The 8,180-nt window shown below is 39.6% G+C and overlaps 1 protein-coding gene across 6 annotated transcripts in view; it reads right to left on the bottom strand.

Annotated features, from left to right (window-relative positions):
* Nucleotides 1-60: 60 nt before the first annotated feature.
* The window catches only part of LOC100881413 (uncharacterized), a 72,370-nt gene continuing 64,250 nt past the window's right edge, over nt 61-8,180 (bottom strand). For all 6 annotated transcript variants that reach the window (XM_012291427.2, XM_076531128.1, XM_012291450.2 and 3 more), the window contains 4 exons: nt 6,554-6,749; nt 4,454-4,761; nt 3,682-4,018; nt 61-3,465 (listed from right to left, as the gene is read on the bottom strand). In XM_012291427.2, coding sequence (XP_012146817.1) covers nt 3,289-3,465; nt 3,682-4,018; nt 4,454-4,761; nt 6,554-6,749 — 1,018 coding nt within the window. In that variant the 3' untranslated portion in view covers nt 61-3,288. The remainder of the gene's footprint in view (nt 3,466-3,681; nt 4,019-4,453; nt 4,762-6,553; nt 6,750-8,180) is intronic.

The raw sequence follows: 8,180 nt of genomic DNA, 5'->3' as shown, positions 1-8,180 counted from the left end.
CAAGGTCTTGTGGTATATAACAAAAATTGCGAAAGAAAAGGTCAATAATTAACGCAATACTTTGATACCATAATTTATTTGAGGTTTAATAATAATTAATTAAAATAATAATGCGTTAATTATTAATATTGGTAGCAGTCTACTAATTTTCTAAAAAAGCGACGGTATACACGTTACATCGTTTACATAAATTAAAATAACAATCTCTCTCGTGTACCGTTTGCAGCATTTGTCCACGTGTATACTTTGATGATTGAGCTTCGACAATTATCGTTCTCGTTCTCATTCTCTTTTCGTCGATAGTAGACTTGAATACATTTTATATCATATTTCATATATTTTATATATATATTTATATATTTATATGGATTTTTTATTTATATAGGTATTATGTATATTTATAAGCGCGCAATATATTATGCACGAGATCTGTTGATGGCCGTTCGTTATACAGCCTACAGGAACATAAAACTCGTTTCTCTATCGTTAAAATTTATTCGATTCTCGCGTAACGCGACTATCTACATGATAATCTTGTTTGAATTCCGAGGAATCTTAACAATAAAATATTACATACGTATATTATCGTTTTATTTACAAATAAAAGAAAAAGAATTGTCCATAGACTTTTCTTTTCTAATAGTATATATAATATATATATATATTTCTTTTCCTCTTCGAAAGTAAGGATTGTCGATAGTTATCATTAAAATTCATTTCTTAAATTCCGCTCGAAGACACATTTAGAAAATAGAAACTTCGTTTAAAATGGAAACGCTCTACGTAGTTTTAAAATTAAAGACAGGTACCCGCAAGGATTTCTCTCTCGTTCCTATAAAGACCAGGGGCGCAAAAATTATCCTATCGATTAATAAATTAAACGATGCTGCTCTACTTCGTGTTATTGGTACGTCGTAAAGAACGATCGAAAAATATGACGCTACCGAGTGTGACCCTCGTGTCTTAACGAACAATTCTAATCGTGCTGTATACGAGTCTGTAAACGCATCACATGTACAGATACGATTATTTGAAACTGATTGCAGTTTAGAAAACTTTCACTTTTATATATATATATATTGAGAAGTTAAATCGCCAGGCTGATCGAAACAATCGCTATAGTAGAATATAGTTATTTGGTTAAAAGGAAGGTATTATTTCTATAGTCATTATTGTTCATAATGTCTTATCGTTGATAATGCCTATTTTACTACTTCTTCTCATTTTTCGCTATCGATAATGTCGCAAGTTGGATCATCACGCGGTTCGCATCGAGTTAGGAAACTTTTTAACCAACCGATCGATACCAAGAGTTTTACAGTCAGTGGCACTATAACAAGATTTTGCTATACTTTACAAACAACGTTAATTGGTTCGGTCAGTCTGACGAGCGAATCGGTGAGCGAGTTTATAACGGAATCTCGATAGAAAAGTGAAGGGTGGCACATTTCTTGAACGTTGAAGCGCGACGTTTGGTTGAACGCTTACGATTTACAGGAAAGAAGCGTCTCTCGTAAGACGCTCGAACAACATTGATTAAGTCTCGCATTTGATGCATCGGAAACGTTTATCGCTCGTAGATAAATTGTATAGGCGGAGGAGAAACCGACGCGACAGATAGCGATATATCAACGGTACTCGATCGCTTTGTATATAGAGTGCTTAAAAAATTGAGCTCAGGTCTGTATGATTGCGCAGATATCTGGTCTTCCCTTTTTTAAAATATTGAACGTACGTCTCGCTTTTCTGATTGAAGCTTCGCGTCAATCAACCGATAGTGTTCGTAATTGACAAAAAAGGAATCCATTTGAACGTCGCTATAGAGCATGTTCTATCGTCGTGAAACGCAATTTACAAAGAAGAAACCGGAAATACGGTACGAAATGTTCGCTCGATTACGTGAATCTTACGCAGCATTATTCTAAAAGAATGTTCGATATCATTCATGTAATTTTTTTCGTTCAATACTCGACAGTGTATAAGTCAAGATTTTCTTTCTAGATATTATGTACTGATTCCAAGAATGTTTTTGTACAGGAAAGATAGAAAATTGTGATTTAGTACAATTTATAAGTTGCACGTATTTAAAGTACAAACATTCTTTTCGAATAGCACTGCGTTATCTGGTCGGAAAGAAAATTTGAATCGTGGAAGAACAGGGTACATCGTGTGAGTACGCAGATTATACGTCATACAATTTGGCAACGCGATTCGTGATAACAAAAGTTAGGCTCAAGAGAAAACGAGGAAGAGAAGAAAATCTCGCGAAAATTGTTGCAGTCCACGATTTGTTATTCATTGATTATCTCGCGCTTTCTCTTTACTCCCCCTTTCTTATCGTTTCAATCGCGACAGTAATTATCACTAGAATAACGTGGTCGTATTACAGTAAAATCATTATACAGCGTGTTTGAAAGAAAAGGGCTCCGACTCGCAGGTAGCACTCGTTATTTCGCGAGAAAACTTTTTAATAAACCGTGCACGAACAAAGTCGATAAGCCATGCAGAGTTTATTCAGTTTATGTTACCATACTCTGACTTACATATTCATAAGCGTTGTATTTAAAAGTACAATGTCAATAAATGCTCCGAAGTATAGAGGTATCATATTGAAAACTAAGAAAGGATTCCTTAATATTAAGAGAAAAATTTGTGACATTTATTATATTATATTTTATTTAATTCCGATGAAAGTTTATTACTCGTACGGGAAAGGATTCGAAAACTTGTTAGGACATTTAGGTTGACGCTTCAAAGAGTTAACTCTTCGTATCTTTGTCTTTGGTTTCTTTCGTGGGAAGCATATACAACAGATTCTCTTACATTTAACGAATGTCTCTGATTACGCGACGAAAATGAAAAGAGAGTAGAAATTAATGATCGCGATAAGACCACCTTTTCATAGTTTCTGAAAGCGAAGCGAGTAATCTTCGACTAAAATCAAACATCCACCATGACTCCAAAAGAGCTCGCTAAAGATTATTCCCTCGATTCAGCGAGTACCCTGTAAGTTCTGAACCCTTTTTCTTCAGAATCCTGCATATATCACAAACGTTGAAAATCGTCCACGCGCAACTTCTTCCGCAATGCGGAATATTTTCTAATTAATTCTCGAAACACTACAGTAAATATCACATGGAGCGATGAGAATTTCAATAAAATATACCCCGGCGACCATACGACGAGTTAATTTCCAAAAATTATCCCTCGCGATCGCACGAGACGTTGCGTTCTCGATTGTGATCGCCGCTTTAAACGATTCATTATATACTTTCAGAAGGTACAGATTCAGGCGTAAGACTGATCCAACGATATAGCGATTTTGTTTCCCTTCTCGACCCAGTTTCTCAGACGTCCCCTCAACTCTTCCAGACTTTTCGACTTCGCTTTGTTTATCCTCTTGTACTTCACGTCTTTTGGTTTCGTCACTGACCTGTGATTGCTCATTACCCTGTTGTACGTGACCTGAAAATGATGGTGAATAAAAATTTGTATTTCGTCCTCTCGCTTAAAAAGCATTACAATTTGTATCAGTGCCAAGTTCAGCGTCAAGGAACAAATTGAATCGAGAAAATGAATATTAACGAAATACAGGAATACTTTTGAAACGATCCGGCACAATTTTTCTTTCCATACGTTTTATAATTTAATCGATGAAACGAGAACGAAAAAGTTCTTCACCTGCGCCTGTTGACTTTCGTCCCTGGGTCTTTCGCTGGGCGGGGAATCCGCTTCTTGCGCGAGTCTCTCGAAGCTACCATAGAGATCCTGAAGCCTGCCTTTGCCATTCCCCAAATTCTTTGTCCGTCGTTCCTCGCATTCAGAGTTTTCCGTGGACTCGGACGGGTCCTGATTGTTTTCGCTGTCGGCATCCTCTTCAACCGAGTAAACGGTCTCTAGGATTTCCGGTCTCCTGAGGAATCCGTTGCACCGTCGCATCGACGAATATTTACTCGACGGCTCAACAGCGTCCGATACTGAACGAATCACCGTCACGTCGGTGATATTCGAACGAAATCTGAAAACAAAGTATTCGCGTTCAAAATGCTATTTTTTTTACATCATTCGAGTGACTCGCTGTAATATTTATTTTCTATGGGGAAATCTATTTTCATTCGATTTTAATCGATCTAATGCATTACACACAATCACTTTAATACTATAGCAGCACCGGTAAGCGCAACATCAGTCAACGTGTCAGTTCACGTTAATTCTATCGCGTGTCAATTATGTATCGACTATCGACGTACGTATAAATATGTCAATTCCAATGATTCATTTATTCGAACAACGCGCGCACTCTCGGGTAAACGACACACGTGTTAATTTTCTCCAATTTTGAAGAATTTTTAAGTCCCTAAATTTTTCGATTTCCAAATTGATTCTCCTACATTTCCAACTTCCTACGTCGCAATATTTTTAGCAGAGAAGGCAGATTCGTTATGGAGTATACCTAGGTGGTGCGAGGTCATCGGCAGCTTCTTCAAGGACAACGGCACTGTCACTGTCACCCAGACTGTCCAATCTATCGAGAGGGTCACATGGTGGCGAATCCCGTGTCCCGGTGCTTCTTTCAGCCAATCTGCTTTGCAGTTGTCGAATCACCCTCTGTTGTCTGAGAATAATGGATTCCCGTTGAGCCAGACTAGCCTCGATCTCCTTCTGCTTCCGACAAAGCCTCGATTCGAACAGGAGCAACTGCGAGGACAGCGTTCGCAGTTGCTCGGCCTTTTCCCTCGTCAACCGTGCCACCAGGTCCTCCTGGAATAATCAAATTATCCGCTCAGCGAGTTCGACGTATAATGCATGTGTTAATCTGTCCAGAATTGCCGATTATCTCTTGCCTGGAGAATGCTGGTTCATTCGAGGCTCACTCGAGTATACGACGCGATAATTATACGATAATTGGTAAGGAAACTGTAAATTTAACTCGTGGAATTGAAGATCGATAATTGTGTAAAGCGTGTATCGTCAATGTTACAAAAGTCAATTGTACGAAATTGGAGTGACGCGAATGGAGTGCAAGCGAAACGTATCTAATAACTACACAACACCGTAATGCGGTTTGCGCATAGCCTCCGGTCTTCCTAATTAATTTCAAATTACGATCGAATCGAAAACGCGTCACACCCGGTTACGGCAGGGTGTGCTATATTGCTTCCGGTTTATCGATGTCATCTGGGCCCTAATTATCGCACGTCTGATCTACGTCTCCCCTACACCGGTTTTACGGTCAATCCGTTAACGCGGTTAATCTTGCGCATTGTTCCATAAAACAACGTTTAAAAATTTGTCAAAAACCTTGTCAAAGTTAATAATATGCTTTTTCTATCAGTTAGCGACTATTTATTTCTTCATTGTTGTTCACAGGTGGCAATCGCGTGTCCGCTGACGGTAACCTCGCGGATTATCGACGATCTAGTTATACGGGGAGCCTTCGTTTACGTTATTTTCAGGTAATTACAAAGTAACCATTTTAACTTGTGCCTTCCGGGGAATGGTAAACTTCTACAAATACTAGCAAATTTACTTCCAGCAACTTTTGCTACTTTGGCGAGTTTTAAAGCAGGGAAAGTTGACGGTAGTTTGCCACCAGCCACGAAACTCGTTAGCGTCTTGCTCGTGCACCACGAACGGTTAGGATTCGTGTATCGTCCCTTTCGCAATTTACATATTGCAAGTTAAAACGGAAGTTGGAACGTAGATGCGTACAAATCGGGAGCCTTTTCTTCCGAGTGCATTAGAGAAACGAATACGAAAATGGAGTCGTCGTAAGCGTTACGAGTCATCTTCCCGGAAACTTGAAAATGAGAACAGTGACGAATCTTCTTCTTTCAGGAATCGTACAGTTTAAGCAGAAATTTTTGCGCGATTAACGAAAATTACAAAAGTTGTGCCACGAGTATGAAAACTTTCTAATTTGAAAATATTATAGATAATAGGTTCCAGTTTAATTCTTCCGTCCTATTTTGACGAAGTTGGGAAAAATTAGAAAAGTTTCGCCGATCTTTAGAAATTTCCGACCGCAAATATGATAAAGGAAAGGCTGAAATTAAGTTTTAATTAGGTACTGAATAAGTAACGAAGCGCGCGCGGAAGATACTCGAAGGTAACTAAAATTGATCGCTCGAACGATCATATTTGTTAACACTGTACCGAGGGATTTTTCGACATACGTTCGCCATCCATTCTTCATTATCTGTCTGAAGAGTCCGTACTCCATAAATATCGAACTCGTTTATCTTCGCCGTTCCACGTAATCGCAGCTATCTAGTTGGTCGTCGATTATTCACGGACGATCGTTGAATTTTCAAGAGGTTTTTTTCGCAAAGAACATCGAATAGATTGTTCGTAGTCACGCGACGTCGGAAGCGAAATAGCGAACCGTCACGAGACGTCTAGTCTTCCCCGGAAGCGGGTACCGATACCTCTTCAAACTTTTACCGGATAATGGCTTTAACCAACGAGCAGACAAGACGCCAACGTAGAAGATAATTACGAACGCGTCTTTTATCCTCGTTTTAACGGACGAATAAAGAGGAAGGAAGTTTACCTGCAACTTCAGAGTCCTCCGCCAGGCGAGCATTTGATGCGCTTGTGCCCTTTGCCTCGCTCGCAACGCTGCTATCACCGATTTTGCCTCCTCCAGGGACGTCACCTCCACGTCGCTGCCATCTTTTGATAAATCGTTCCCTCTACCATCCCCGATCGACGCCAGTGGGCAGCTTTCCATCGACGTTTCGTCGAAACTGCAAACACAAGTTCATCGTCTTTATTCCTGACCCGGCTCCGGCTTTACGAAACGCCCGTCTTCGGCTTTACGAAACATTCACGCCCCGTCGAGGTGATTAACCTTTTACGGAGAGAGCTTCGGTCAGATAGTGATTTATTTTTTATCGCCACGATACACTCTTAATCCCTTCCCGTACTTTGACGAGTCTCACTCGTGACGCACTTACAGCTCGAATGTGACGCACCTTATTCAAACTTTGAACATTCTTCAACTTGAAATTTAGGTCCAACTATAAGTTGCATTATCAAGGATCCCTGAATATAAAATACTCACAGCATTTTAATTTTCTTTATTCGTTTTAACGTTATAGCCCTGAATAGTTAGTCTTGACGCATCTGTTAAATAAATGACACGGGAAGGGGTTAAGTATAGTACAAAGTGGTTCGTGTGTCGAGGATTCCTTAATGTCTTCGCTATTTTTTTCGATACAGAAAATTGTTTCAGGACAAATATATTAGACATCGACATCGAGATCGAAATGATATTGAATAAAAAAGTCAGAATAATTGGAACGAGTACAGAATTCGTTGTTTAAGAATGTTTGTTCGCGAAGTATTACAGGGAAACGAAACGATGGATCGCTTTTGGGCGACTGGTTCGGAAAGAAGTGGAACATATTTGGAGTAAAGAGAAGTTCTTTTGCAAGACGTAACCGCTGTTCCAACTAATTTCTGTCGGCTTATGTCTGTCCGGTAATTTATGGTCTCTCTATCAGGGAAGAATGGTACAGGGATCCGGAACAATTAATTCGCAGAAGTCCACAAACGATATTTACGTTGAACTTGTTCCAGGAGCAGTATTTTGATAGCAGGTATAATAACCATTTGAAAATTTAGCACATAGCCGGGCACATCTGTTTCACGTTTTAGCATGGGCAAGTTATTTTACTCCGGAACGAGATAATGGCCAACGAATTCATTTGCAATTTTCAGATATCATTAGCATAACGAAGCCTGTCGTGACAGTTATGGAAAGCGTTGCTTTTTCTGCACGCGATCGCTATAATAAAGTGAAAATAAATTATGCATGAGTCACCCACTGAGTCACCTGCCGCGTTTGACGTTTCCTTTTCCGCTGCAACGATCGATTCTCAACGGTGTACCCCTGTTTGTATCGCTTGCTCAACTTTCCAGGTGTCGCCAATCACGAGACAACCAACCCTCTACGACCCCTTCTTTTTCGCCAATGTTTACGACTTTGCTAAGTGATATCGAATAACTTTCCAGCCATCGATCCACCTGATTTATCGACGAAACACCTTGCGAATAATTCAGGCTCGGAGAAAGAGTGATCAAGAAAAGACAAACTGTCTAAACGTTCTTTAATCTCGCGCATCGCAACGGGGAATCGGATTTGCGATGCAAATTTACGGTACAAATGTGAGAAA

Source organism: Megachile rotundata, chromosome 4 (genome assembly GCF_050947335.1).
Source record: "Megachile rotundata isolate GNS110a chromosome 4, iyMegRotu1, whole genome shotgun sequence".
Lineage (NCBI taxonomy): Eukaryota > Metazoa > Arthropoda > Insecta > Hymenoptera > Megachilidae > Megachile > Megachile rotundata.
Note: the sequence above shows the minus strand (reverse complement) of the source record. Positions and strands in the feature narration are given on the sequence as shown.